At 42.1% G+C, this 14240-nt stretch overlaps 1 protein-coding gene across 2 annotated transcripts; it reads left to right on the top strand.

The window, feature by feature from the left end:
* The first annotated feature begins 2165 nt into the window (after positions 1-2165).
* Positions 2166-10031, top strand: IL22RA2 (interleukin 22 receptor subunit alpha 2). 2 transcript variants are annotated; one of them, XM_014879027.2, is made up of 8 exons: positions 2224-2305; positions 3348-3448; positions 3755-3961; positions 4937-5087; positions 5867-6045; positions 7933-8102; positions 8547-8725; positions 9777-10031. In XM_014879027.2, exons 3-7 carry the CDS (start codon positions 3847-3849, stop codon positions 8700-8702), a joined length of 771 nt encoding a protein of 256 aa, XP_014734513.1. In that variant the 5' UTR covers positions 2224-2305; positions 3348-3448; positions 3755-3846; the 3' UTR covers positions 8703-8725; positions 9777-10031. The 2 variants fall into 2 exon arrangements, with proteins under 2 accessions (XP_088017768.1, XP_014734513.1); XM_088161642.1 differs by lacking the exon at positions 3348-3448 and having other exon boundaries at positions 2166-2305.
* The last annotated feature ends 4209 nt before the right edge of the window (positions 10032-14240 follow it).

Raw genomic sequence — 14240 nt, 5'->3', positions numbered from 1 at the left:
CTATGGCTTTGCAAGTAAGAAAAATTGACAATTTTAAGGGAACTTGTTATCTAAGTAAAAGACTTGGAGCTATTTTGGGGTTTGATGTTAATTTCAGTTCCTAATGAATGTTACTGTTGGTTACTAGCTTCCTGGTCAATTCAGTGTGTTGCACATTTTAAAATAAATACTGCATGTGCAAATGATGACTTGCTTTTTTTGAGCCTACAGCAGATCTTCATCTTTGATATGGTCAAAAGTCTCACTATGTAGATGGAGCTACAGCACTGGAATTTCTAAATGCAATCTTTAAAATGTTGACCCAAGCTCTTTAATGGTGAGATAAGAAGTTTGTACCTGTGGGCAGGGAAGGCACACACTGTGCAGTGAAAGTCTGTGTTGCTTCCTCAGAAACTTCTGTGTAACAACTCATGTGATGCAATGTCTCTTCTCTACAGAGCAGGGAAGAAAAATCCAAAAAGCCCCTCCTGCCTGACTGTAGGGGTTTTCCTTCCTTTAATTTTAGGTTTTGTTTGTAGTGTAGTGATTCACTTTCCCAGTCCCCACTGAGCCAATGTAGCATTTGCAGAAATGGCAGACTTTTTTCTGAAGCTCCCAGTAAAATCACAAAAAACGTCTGTCATAAATTGCAGCAGAGGAATCCCACTAGGATATGCAGGAGGAAACTCACATTAAAAGTGGTTAACTGTGGGATAAAATTGTCACTAGCCCTGTGCTGAAGCTGGACTGGATGACCTCCTGAGCCCTCTCCCAAGACAGGTTTTCCTCTGAGTCCACACTGGCTGTTTAGAAAAGACTGAAAACTGTGGCTCCAATTGCAAATAGTCTTTAGGTCCTAGAGTAGCATGAACCACTCGCTTTTTCTATTTTTATGTGCAATGCCACGCATTGAGAGAGAATTGCCTTGCCTCTGCCGGTTACTAGAAGTATTCTCTGTATGCTTGGGGTATGCTTTCTTCTTCCTCCCACATCCTCATCCAGGCATGTAAGCAAAACCCACTCTCACATCCGCTGCAAATACCAGGCTCGCATCTGAAAAGCTAAAGGTCGTGCTACAGTAGCAGTTTCAGGGTTATATTTTCACCTCTTAGGTATGGGAAACAACTCATTCAAGGGCAAAAGAAAAAAAAAAGAGAAACAAGGAGGTGGTCCTTTCAAATTAAATGAGTCAAGCAGCTTTCAACAAAATGTACTTGACTTTTACCTCTGTGTAGCAATAATCTGTCCTCAAGAGAAAGAAAGCTGTTTACCCAGCATTCAGATAGGTTTCTGTTCCAGCAATGGAAAAAAATCTCATACTGATGGTTTTCTACGTTGGTTCACAAAAAGATCAGTTCTACTGTTTCACAATGGTTGGTATCAGAAAGATGCTGCAGTGTAAGCTAGGATGAGCTAGTAGCATAACTACTTATGTGGATTCTGCTGGGCTCAGTAATAAATTTTAGCTTTCAATTTCTTCATAAAGTACTGTTCAGAATACCCTTAATATTGTTTATAAATGTTCTCATATTTTAAATAGCATTGCAGTGTGCATCATCCTGTGTTCCTCAATAGTTTACATTCTGAAATGCACTATATTCACTAAATACATGTTCTGTGAGACTCCAGACATACATGTATGTACATGCCTGCATGTGTGTGTGTGTGTAGCTGGTCCTTCTTAGACTGCAGTCGTTTTTATCACACAAAGCACTGAAGCAGCGTGACTGAGGCTGATGAGTAGCACAGTATTACAGGTGCTAATAACCTCCTATTGGAACAGCGGCTATTTCAAGGACAACAGAAATTATGTGAAGAGTTACCAATTACTGCAGAATGCTGAGCCCAGCTGCAGATAAAACACGGGGAGTGCAGTGCACAGGAAACACTGGGTTTCCCCATGTGACAGACATTTCTTGCCCTGTTTCACCACATTGTACAGCAGCCTTTTCCGAGCAAAACGCACTGGCAGGCTGGCTCTCAGCTCTGCTTTCTTGGGAGGAACCACCATCAAAAAGAACTTTGACAAAGGTTCACGCTTCAGCTCCAGGCAATGGGCTGCTTCCCAGGATATGAGAAGGTGTGTACAATTCAAGTAAACAAATACATGACCTGTGACGAAACACTGATGACTTCCCAGTCTAGTGATTAGTTTGTAAAAGTTCCCTATTCCCGTACTTGAGCTCATATAACGTGATGAAATATTAATTGAATTTGGTGTGGGGAACTATTTAAAGGTCACTGGATTTTGAAGGTGTGTTTGGGAAATGGATAGATAAAAAATCTGCAGCCGGAGATAGACTTTCTGACTTCTGCCTTCATTTTGGTGGGTTTTTTTCTTCATTTTTTCTCAGTTCTTTAATTCCCTTAATCGGTTTGACTAATTCATTATTTAAAGCTATACAGTTAGCATTTCACTATATATGATGTAGGTTTGGTGCTAGAATAATGAGGTATAGGTGCTCAGCTGAACTGAGACCCTTTGCCCATCTATCTGACCAAGGTCAGCTTCTTGACTAGATGTTGTTCAGTTTGTTCAGTATAACTGGTGGCCTTTAAATAAGTTCATCTGAACCAGAACTTGAACTTTTTTTTGACCTGACAAGTCTTCTGTTTCCACGTCCCAAAGTAAAGAAGATTTCATGACAATTTTTTGTTTGCAGACAGATAGCCTTCACAGCCATTACTCCTTTTGTGGAAATCGTTACACAGGGCTGCGCTAATCTTATAAAATTACCATTTTCCTCCTCTTGCTTATCATCATGAGTTTGCAAAAAGAGATTGCGTCCTGACTTTTGCTTAGTTGCACTAGTGCACAAGCAGTGAAGTACCAGTGGGTGTCAGCATCGGGGAGCTTTTGGTAAGGGAAGAGTGAGGGGCAAGGCCAGGCAGTAACACCACGTTCACCTCCAGCAACCGAATTGTCTAAGCTTTCCATACATCCAGGAGCACAAAACTCATCTCCCACCAGGCAGACGTGCATGTGGCACTAAAGCACTTGCAAGCACAAAGTGAAATTTTTCCGCCGGGGAGCCTCAGCATCCCTAGCCCTGGGGTCAAGCTTGTAGGGATGGACATTTTGGGCAGGCAGGATCCAGGGGATAACACCGACAAATGCCAATATTTGTGCAGGCAGTGTTGCAGCACACCTGCACCAGTTGGGGCATATGATTCCAGGCAGTCTGAAAGTCCAGCTCAGAGTGGCACTTTGGCCCCATGGGCTGGGCTTACCTTCCTAATCCCTGTCTGGAGGCTGTCAGTCCTGCAACTTCCCCAGCCTCCCAGCATCGCATCTCCCGTGCAGCCAGCATGGGGTGAACGTGCGACCCAACAGCCAGAAGTGATTTCACAGCCCCTCATTCTTCCAGTGACAGCCCCCTAGATGATGTCCTGCCACCAGCACACCTGCAAACTCCATCTCTTGCTTTTGGCCCTGAGGCAGTCCATCAAGCCAGAGCACATCTCATGGGTAGGTCTTTTATATTTTTTGGAACAAAATTTCTTGTATTCTTCAGCTCTGAGCGGCTAGTGAGCTGAAAGTAAATAAATAAATAAATATTAAAAGTCTTAGCATGGCAAGCAAGAAAGCTTCTGTGACAAATTTATGGGATAAAGCAATATTGGCAGACATCAACTGGGAATTAGCATCTTGAAAAAAAAAGGACTTTTTTCATAATGGCTTGGTTCATAATTAGTTCCAAACTCTGCATGACCACAGCTGCCAAGAAAGTACAATTGCTCAGGTTTAATTTAGAGCTACTCATATGTTTTCCAGCTAAATTAAAGCAAAGCCAAACCGGGGAATTTAGGAAACCACTGAAAATAAGGGGAACTCTGGAGTGCTTAACAATTACTTCCGCATAAGACATGCCCAAGAGGAAGAGAGGTGCTTTTCGGTCATGGAGCTCTCTCCTCAGAATGAGGAGGATCATGCTTTCCTTCCTCTGCTTACTGATGCACCTGCTTCAGGATGAGACCACTTGTAAGTAAGGGCTTTTTGCTCTTTTCCTGTACGGGAGGGGGATGGGGGGGTGGGAGGACAGGGCTCATTATTGAGTTTTTGGATGAGCCAAGAAATCTCTGGATCCTTTTGTGGGTTTCAAAAGCCAGTCACTTTCAAATTAGTTTGGTTTTTTGTCTTTCCTACTTCTGAAGTGCAGATAGAATGAACATGTTGCCCATTAGACTTTTTTCATGGATGAATTACCAGTTTCAGTTCAGGCAGTACAATCTGATCTGATTCTGTGCTATGCCAGGGTAAAAGCTGCTGTCATCTGGGTTGCAAAACCCACAAAAAGATTGGAATTTGAATGATTCGTAGGGGTTGTTAACTGAATCAGTTAAAAGTAGTATTGCAGTTTGAAAATAGATGGTCTTGAAAATTGTCAGACAGCTTTTCCAGTGCTACAGACAGGAAAAGCAGTGAATTTCAGGTGGTTCTTTATTAGGCAGGAGCTGGTAAATATGACTGTGGCAACAGTTAAAAGAGCCATAATCTGTTCAGGTTAAAGCTGAGTTGTGGAGTAAAGAGGGAAAGAGCACTTGACTTTTAAGTATTGATGGGGCTGCTTAATGCAGACTCTGGATAGACATTTGGATAGATCCGAAGATGTGCATGAGGCATCTTTCACAGCAGCAAACTCACTAAAGAAAACAACAAAAAAGAAAAAATTAAAGAGAAAAACAAAATAACAGCAAACAAACAAACAGCAAAAAACCCCACCTCCAAACACTCAGACCACATAAAAGTATTCCTTTCATAATTTGAAATACGTTTCTTCTGTAACCACTTGATTTCGTGACTTGGAAAGTTTTGAATATGAGATCCAGGAGATTTAATTTCCCTGTGGTCTGCTAGTCATGAAACTCAAGAGTCTGTAGCAATACCCTCTGATTCCAGTATGGAGGAGTGTGTCTGTGACAAACACATTATGTTATCCTTCCTTTTTGTCTGCAGCGCTTTTAGTTTTGGAAAACCAAGACCTGCAAGATTCGATTAAGCCACAGAAGGTAGAGTTCCATTCGTTAAATTTCAACACCACTTTGCATTGGCAGCCTGGGTGGGCCAGAGAGGCCAGAGATGCACTCTACTTTGTGCAGTATAAAGTGTAAGTATCGGGGCCTCCTGCTGTGCTGGGCACATCAAAATGATCTCTCAGGTGACAGGATGCTCTCATTCCTGGGGAATAGCCGTGTCCTGCTTGGCTGTCAGCTCTCAGTTGTTTCTGCACTTATCAATCCCATAAGGTACAGTCAAGCAGCACTAGGCAGGCAAGGAGTAAGTGCCTCCAGCACTGTGCTCTGCACTCTCATTGCACCAAGGATTCGAAGCAAAATGTGGTTTGTAGGGGACCTCTGAAAGTCACTGGGTCCAGCCACCTGCCTCAAGCAGGTCAAGTTCTTCTGCAATAGAACATTCAGGCATTTCAGTGGCCTACCTTGCCCACGGCACTGCCTCAGGGTGCCTTGCATGACTGAGACATTAGGGGCTGGTCTTCAGGGTCTGCTCCCATCCCTGGCACACTGGTGAGTGCCTGAAATGATTATTGCCCTTGAGAAACTCTTTGGTGAAACCTGGCATTTTACCCATCACTGAACACACTGGCTAAGCTGAAGCTTGCCCACCTCTCCCATGGAGCAACTAAGAGGAGGCTTCTTACAGGGCTGGTGACACATGTCTCTGCTTCAGATTTCTTTCAGAAAAGACACAAACCTGTAGCTCCCAAACACCCATGGAATCAACTTTCCCTGTTATCAAACTGAAGGCAGTTAATTTCCATGGCAGGACACTTGTCAGTGCCACGAGAGTAAAACAGATAGCTAAGAATCTGCATGGATAATGGCAGTGATCCCAAAAGTTTACATCCTTCCTCCTCTTTCTCCATAGGTATGGGCAGTCCACCTGGCAAAACAAAGATGAGTGCTGGGGGATTTCAAGTCGTGTCTGTGACCTAACACATGAGACCTCTGACATCCAGGAGCCTTACTACAGCAGAGTGAGAGCAGCCTTGGCTGGTGTCTATTCCAACTGGAGCCTCAGCTGCAGATTCACTCCTTGGCGAGAAAGTAAGTGCAAACATACGTGTCCCCCAGTGTTGGAAAGGATAAGGATTTGACAGGAAGGTCTCACAGATATGTATGTATAACTGAAAGATCTTTGAATGTAGAATCTGAAGAAGGAATAGAAATGATAGCAAGTTTTGATATAGAAGAAAACTGCTGAGCCAGTCTTACTGAGTAACCAGAAGGCAAAGAGCAAGTGAGTTGGAAAGGGTTTTTAGGACTTAGAGCAAAGGATAAATCCACCTCAAACAGAAGATATTTTTACCAAGCAAAAAGATTTTCACAGGCAAACAAGAAAGCCAGTGTTGAAAGTAGAGAAAAGATCTCAAAATTTTCTACTGCAAGAAAACTGAAAAACAACTTCTAGCTTAAACTGTAACATACTAACCTTTTGTGATTGGAAATAGTAACATGAATATGGTAATATTAGTGGTTAGGATAGGCTATAGGTAATAGTAAAAGTATTGATTGGTTGTCATGTATTAAGATGCTCTGTAATGAAAAGTATATAATTCATTGTAACCAGAACTAGAGGGGCTTCAGGACACAGGACTTGCCTGTAGCCAGCATCTGTAGGCTCACCCACAACCCACAACTGCTGTAACCTCAGCTATGCAATAAACAGCATTTTAAGAGCTGGCTGAAGTCTCCATCAGGCTCTTACACCCTAGGAAGGAATTTGATCTTTGGTGGCATGGAACACATCATTTCTGCTCACAACTTGCAAACATGAGTAATCCTTTTCTAGCCACAAAGCTGTACATAAAGAAGTGAGTCAATGGCTCTCAGGTGAAGTGCTATGTCAAAGTAATTCTCCACACACCTGAAAGCCGAGTGATTATGCCTAAATAGCCATTTACCAGGAGACCAAACGATCCCTTTAATTCAACCTTTTCCTCTAGGCATGGAAATACACAAATTATTTTCAGGCATTTTTGAAGCTGCTGGAAGGACAGGACTCAAGACAATAAAAAAGGAAGCATTTTTTCTTTGGGAGGAGAAGAAAGAAGAGAGCTGCATGGTGTGTGGTCACTATTCTTCTCAAATTTATGTGTTATCCTGACTGCAGAAAAGGACATAGAAAGGACATGTGCAAAGGTTTTGGTTAGCACTGTCATTATAGTGCCACCATATGCTAGAAATGGAGGTCTGCCCAAACGCTGAACAGTAGCAGTCTACCCACCAGTAATTCACCATGAATTGACCTGTTTTCCCTCACTGGCCAACGCAAAATCAAGTTGTCAGTGTGGGTCACTTCACAGCCCCCAAGTGCAAACTGCCTTGAGCCTCCTGTGCAGATGAAACCACAAGCTTTGGCATAAAGCACGACCTTGCAGCAAAACCAGAACATCTCACCCTGTGCCACGCCCCTCCACCTAGAGAGGTTCACGTGGCAGCTGCTGCCCTGTGTCCCCACATTTCTGGTGCTGCACACACAGCTATGCAGGCACTACCTGGAAGCCTTAGCTGTGTTTAACCAAGGCAACTGCCAAGTATTTGAAAGTGATGAGGTAAACTGCATCCTTGGCATAGCTGAAGCGGTTTAAATTGATGTTTTGTGCAGTCCAAGCACAAAGACAAATACGAGGGAAAATCAGGGCAATTTCGGAATTTTCTTGACCAGGCAGCCCTTAACATCAGCTCTAAGGGATTTCAAAAGGTTTGGCTCAAAGATAGATTTACAAACACAGGAAATATTACCTCCAAAATAAAAATAACCAAACCCAATAAACACCAAGAAACAAGAATTTACAAAGTGTCACTTGAGGAGTAAATACAGCATAATATATTGTTGATAGCATCAGCATTTGTTGAATGGATTCAAATTGCATTCTAGGAAATATTATTAATAAACTATAATTGTGTTTATAGCTTTGTTTTTTTCCATAGCTATGATAGGACCTCCAATGGTAACTGTGGTTCATAGCAACAAATCCATAATAGTAAAGCTCCAGGCTCCACGTTCTCCTTATAAAAGGAAAAGAGGCAGCAACATACCAATGACAAATTATTATGATCTGCTGTATCAAGTCTTCATAATTAACAACTTTCTAGATGAGGTAAGCATATATTCAGATATTAACCCTTTACAATTGAAAAGCCAGAAAACTGTGGGCACACCATACTTGTTTTACTGTTGAAACAATCTTCTGGGATTGTGAGAGCAGCAATGACTGTGCAAGTGTTTGAAAACAAAGTAGGCTTATTTTTCAGGAGTTGCATTTGATTGCATTGAGTTGTAATGCCTCCTTTTATTATTTTCCATCAATTTAATACTTCATAATCTATGACTTAGATTAAAAAATTGGGACAGGAGAGGAATGGCAGGGGAGGGAATTTTCTTAAAAAAGCATAAATATTAAACAGCGTAAACATTAATGCTGTTGAGTTTGTGTAAGTCCATCTGCTGTTCTGCATCCTCTGTTCTCATCAAACTTTACTCACAGACACACTTGCTAGGGAAATGTGCTTGACTGGTTCTTTTTTCTCCACTCTGTGTGAAGCAACACAGGGCCCTGGTGTATGAAGGGAAAGAGAAGGTTATTAAAATACAAGATTTGAGGCCTGGAGTCAGCTACTGCATCGTGGCTAAAATGTACGTGCCAATGCTGGACCACAGCAGTGCCTACAGCAGCAGGCAATGCACCGTGCTGCAGTGACAGGGCTGGCACCTCTGAGACAGGTAAGTCACTGGCTGAAACTGGACGTGACTCTGGAAGTTAAGATCTATCCCCTCACCAAAGGCAGATACTCTCCAAAAGTACAGAAAAAAGTTTGTCATAGAAACTGCTGTCCCATGTGACGATATTGGCTGAAATACTTGTAAGATCTCAGATGCACACCAGATAAGAATGATAATAGCCAAGGTGATTACAGGAATGGGATAGATAATTATTTGCATGCTGTCACTGTCCTCGGAAGTATCTGCTTCTTCCCTTTCTTTAAACAGTTGTACATAGTATAGTTACACATAGCATGGCTTTCAAAAATTTTTTTCTGTCAAGTAATAATTAGAAAAAATGAGTGACTCCCAACTTTATTAACATGCAATTCTCCTGCAAGCTCTGCCAGCCTTTTCTGATCAGGAATTGATCTGATGGTTTAATTAAAATTAACCTGTCCCCTTTTCATGGCCACTCTTCAATGTAGTGTTTTTAAAAATAAATCAGTTCCCATGGGCCAAAATGCAAGAATTATAGGTGATCTGAAAAATCTAGTTTTTTACTTACATAAATCACTAGACTATTGTCACATATCATATGACTAGCCAAAAGATTTGCTGTCAATCCTGCCTTGCAGGTGCAAAGGCAAGGAGAGTACAAAGACCGAACCCAAAATTTTGGCCTTAGCAAGCTCAGATTTCGGGTAACAGAGGAAAACTGGAAAAGCATCAGCTTTAACCTGGGCTTCTGTTCTCAATCTTGTACCCTAAAACCACAGAAGTTTTTCTTTCTTCTGCTTCATATGATACATAGCATTGGTGTCTCATGGTTTTGGTCAGTGGGTTTAGGCTAAGGAGGGAGTCACTTTCTCGGGGATTTCCTGTCTTTTTTTTTTTTTTTTCGCTTACCGTAAAGAGCTGGAAACTCAGGTTAGAGCTGGACTTGCAAACAACTTGCAGAGGAACAGGACAGGTGCAGGTGAATGGCATGTATTGAATGTCAGTTCAGTTTAATACCACACAGCTTAAATGCACATGCGAGCACCAATCCTCTTTCTCTTCCCCACTACAGGGATAATGGCAGAAGATGCCTTCCATCACAGATCCAGCTGTAAATCAACATCTGCTGTCTATGTCTGGAATGCACACTTGGATACTTTTTAAACTAACCTTTGCTGCATTAAATTATTTGATTCATCACGATCATCTTATGCTACATGAAGGTCAAGGATTCTTTGTATGTCCTGTATTACAATTTATGATGGTATGTATTTGCATTTTCAAAGGAAACAGACTTGCAATATAAGAATAAAACCATGAAAAAAGACTTTGTGGAAATATCCTTAAGATTGCCTCTGGAGTTTTGTATTTTAAGTCTTGAGATTAAGATACAATCTATAAAATAGAAGGTTTAGATATTTTATGTTTTCTACAACGATTATAACAGAAAACGAAAAAAGCATCCTTTCTTTAAAATGAGAAATGTGCAACACAGGAGTAATTCCATGTTCACAGTGTCTTCATAGTACCCCCAACGTTATATTTCTGACAGTGAAACCAGTATGTGATTAGCGAGGAATGCATGTAAACTATAACAGGAAAGATCCTCTCTTCCATTCAGTGAAAGACAGTTAAAGGAAAGAGACCCTCATCAAGTTTGCTGATGAAACAGAACTGTGGGGAGCAGCTGATAAACCAGAAGGCTGCACTGTCATCCAGTGGGACCTTGATAGGCTGGAAAATTGGGTGGAGAGAAACTTAATGAGGTTCAACAAGGCCAAGTGTAGGGTCCTGCACTTGGGGACGAATAATCCCAAGTAGCAGCACAGGCTGGGACTAGAGAGCAGCTTGGCAGAGAAGAACCTGGGAATCTTGTTGGATGACCATGAGCTGGCAGTGCCCTTGTGGCCAGTGGTATCCTGGGATGCATTGGGAAGGCGTGGCCAGCAGGTCAAGGGAGATGGTCCTGACCATCTACTCAGCCCTATTGAGGCCACACCTGGAGTGCTGTGTCCATTTCTGGGCTCCTCAGTACAAGAAAAACATGATGTGACTGGAGAGGGTCCAGTGGGGAACCACAAAGATGATGAGGGTTCTGGAGCCTCTCTTTTGTAAGAAGCATCTGAGCGAGTTTGGTCTGTTAGTCTAGAGGAGAGAAGACAGAAGGGATCTCATGAATGCATGTAAATATCTCAAAGGTGGGTGCCAAGAGGATGGTGCCAGACTGTTTTCACTCGTGCCCAGTGACAGGATGAGGAGCAATGGCCATTGGCTAAAACACAAGAACTTTCCCCTCAATCTGAGGGAAAGCTCCTTACATTGAGGGTGGCAAAGCACTGAAAGAGGTTGCCCAGTGGGGTCATGGAGTTTTCCTCTCTGGAGACATTCTAACTCACCAGGACACGTTCCTGTGTCACCTCTAGGTAGCCCTGCCTGGCCGGGGGGGTTGGACTGAATGATTTGCACAGGTCCTTTTCAAACCTAAGAATTCTGTGACCTCTATTTTAGCCATTTCACAGTAAATAGTGGCTGAATGCTGACCATTACCTGTGAATTCTAATAATTTTAGTCCTTAATCATACAAAGGAAAAAATTGCTTGTGCAAGTCTGAGCAGTGACTCACTAAGCCACACCAGGAGGGAGAGGTGAAATAACTTTTGCAGATCTGCAAGGTCTGTAAGTAATGAGAATCTTAGTGGAGGTGAGAGTGGCCCAGATACAAAAGGGCAAGCCCTGTCAAAAATGGAGGTCCCAGCTACGTAATCACTGTCCACTTTTCCCTTAATTCATGTACACAAAGACGGATCAATTCAGTTTAAGTAACAGACTTTGAGTTCTCTCAAGTCACATCCAAAGCATTTTTCATGGTCTGTCACTAGCACCTCCCCTGGAGGCATCTGAGTTGAGACCTGCATCAAGATGCTGGCAGTAGGCATTTGAGAAGAGGCTGTGTTTAAGGAAGTTAATGCTGGTCACTCTTGCCTTTAATAAAATGAAAGAGATCATTACGTAAGAAATATTTCCACCACCTGATTCTTTTACATGATATTTTTGAATAACTTGGTTTGCAGACATCCAGCCATATCCACATCTAGACCATAAAACCAGGTTTCTTTCACCACATTTCCCTTTTTGCTCCTTTCTCAATTCTTCCAGTTGCTTTGCCCACTCATATCCCACAGTTTCTTTATTTAGGTAAGATTTGTTTGAGAAGCAAGCCTTTGAATCTCTCTCCAATACCTGGTGCCAAGACAAGTGTGAGATCCTGCTGCCCCTCTTGCACTGGCCAGAAAAACTGTCCAGGCAAACAATTAAGAAATAGCCTGCCTTATATTTCAGCAGTGGGTTATCACAGCCTTCATTCACTTTTGGGTTATCACAGCCTGAAAACAGTATCTGTAGTAATTAAAGTTCTTTCTCAAATTCACTTAGTTCCTTAGAGCAGCTCACGTTGTCATTGTTACACAAAGATAAAGCTTTATCAGAGAACAGATTCTGACAATTCCAGATACTGTACCCTATGTCAGATGCAGAGGATAAATTTGTTTTATAGAAAACATTGAAAAAAAAAAAAAAAAGGGAAAAAGAGAGAGAGAGAACAAAGAAGAGGTAGAGCCATAGGAGTATCTGAAGCATTCAGACCTATCTAAGAATAGCTAGGTAGCAGCTGCCATGCTACAGGTCTATGAAGACATTTGAAATCTGAAAGTTTTTCAATTTGATAAAATTATGTATACTGGAAAAAGCAATTGAAGATCTGAAGAAGTCTTGCACAGTTGTGTGCTAAGTTGTGGGCTAACCAGATTTCACTTCCTCAGTAACAACACAGGCTTACAGAAAGCAGTGCAAGAGTTGCGGGAACCCACTTCCATTCTGACAGTACCATGATTTATTACTGCCAACTCCATGATGTTCTGCAAAAGCAAATTTTCCCTTTCCATTTGAAATGCAAATTTTCTTTCAGTGCTGTTCTGACATATAATTTTACTGGGGAAGGGTTTGGTGGAATGACTGCTGCTGTATTTTTTTCTCCCCTAAGGCTGAGTGATCTGCACTCACAGCTTCTAGATAGACTTGGTAATGCTGTAACTTTAAAAAAACACTAATCGTGTCTTAGGCTGCATGCTGCACTGCTGCTTACAACTCCACCAGGCTGGAACTGAGGAAGCATTCTCAGTTATAACTGGGACTTTCCTGCTGACAAGACAGTCTGGAAATACCTGGAAGAGCGAGTTCTAGTCCTCCTTTCTCTTTCTCCTCATGGGCACAAGCAAACCATCTGCTGCAGGTCCACATCTCTAGAGCTGCCCAGGCTGGCACACAGCTCCACAGGGGGTTGTGCCTGTGCACACCATTCAGTTCAGGATGCTTTCACGTTGTTGGCTTGGCTCCTTCTCACAAAAAGTTTGCAAGACACAACTGAAAATACTTGTCTCTTGTTTTTCTCACTTACACAGCAGGCATTTTCTAACCAAGTGCCAGCTTCTGTTTCAGGAAAGAGAGAAATGCTGACTTCTAGGGCCGTGGCACTGGGAGGGAAAGATCAAGTAGTGTAACAAAAGCAGGACTTGAGATATATCACTATTCTGTGATATTGCCACCTTGCTGAGGGATGTCTGCAGTCACAGCCTGTCACAATGGCCTCATCTGGCCAAGCCTCTCTGTCACAGCTGAGGGTCCTGCCAGTGAGAAACAGATATTATTTCTTTTAGAGTCTGCAGCTGTGGATTTTGTTGTGAAGGGGCACCCATCCCACAATGGCCTACCCTTCTGTCTTTCATGACTTTGCTTGAGCATATTTGATCTGCCAGAGAGAATAAGAGTTTATCTCCTACTATAAATGGATTTAACTCCCCATTCCAGTGGCACTCAGAAGAGCAATATTCATCTACCAGAAATTCAAGAACAGGCCTCCAGAAAAGCTGATAGAGCAACAGCAATGAACCAGATGCTCCAGCCTTATAAATTAGGAGAAGATTATGCATAGCCAGCTGTACCATATAAATGCCCAGTTTTATAGGATGCCATGGTCCTTGGTGTTTATCATATGGTGCAGCATCTGGCCAGTTCCATTCATACCTCCCCTGTAACTGCTTTAATCAGACGTGGACCTGGGGTTTACACACTTGCCTGGCTTGATCTCAGCTAAGAACCACTTTATGACCCAGGGTGGGGTTCTGTTGTGAAATGACATTGGCTTTTACCACAGATCTGTTAGACATTATCAAATATTCCAAACTGCAGTGAATTAATCATAAATAGGCGGGGTTTTCTCTGGATTTCAATGCTTGCTACAAAGATCAAAGATACTAATCTGTAAAACCTGTCTTAAAAAAAAAAAAGAAAAATAGAAATCTCGAACTCCTGAGTATTCGTTTTTCACAAAAGACACAAAACAAGAGTACTTTCTTGCAGAGAAGAGAAGGGAAAGAAATTACACTGGTGTTCATGGTCAGGAAAGTTACAATCTCCTTTGCAACTTCTTTTCAGAATCTTTTGTAAAAGGTTTCCAAAGAAAGAAAAAAACCTTTTAAAT

The sequence above is a fragment of the Sturnus vulgaris genome, chromosome 3 (genome assembly GCF_052056855.1).
Source record: "Sturnus vulgaris isolate bStuVul1 chromosome 3, bStuVul1.hap1, whole genome shotgun sequence".
NCBI classification, from domain to species: Eukaryota; Metazoa; Chordata; class Aves; order Passeriformes; family Sturnidae; genus Sturnus; species Sturnus vulgaris.
The sequence above is the reverse complement of the archived record's forward strand: the minus strand, read 5'-3'. Positions and strand labels throughout refer to the sequence as shown.

Excerpts from the sequence above, each read along its gene's own strand:
- IL22RA2 (XM_088161642.1), top strand. The coding sequence starts at position 3,847 with ATGCCCAAGAGGAAGAGAGGTGCTTTTCGGTCATGGAGCTCTCTCCTC. Across the intron at positions 3,962-4,936 it reads GCTTCAGGATGAGACCACTT|CGCTTTTAGTTTTGGAAAAC; the intron begins GTAAGTAAGGGC and ends TTTTGTCTGCAG. Across the intron at positions 8,103-8,546 it reads TTAACAACTTTCTAGATGAG|CAACACAGGGCCCTGGTGTA; the intron begins GTAAGCATATAT and ends CTCTGTGTGAAG.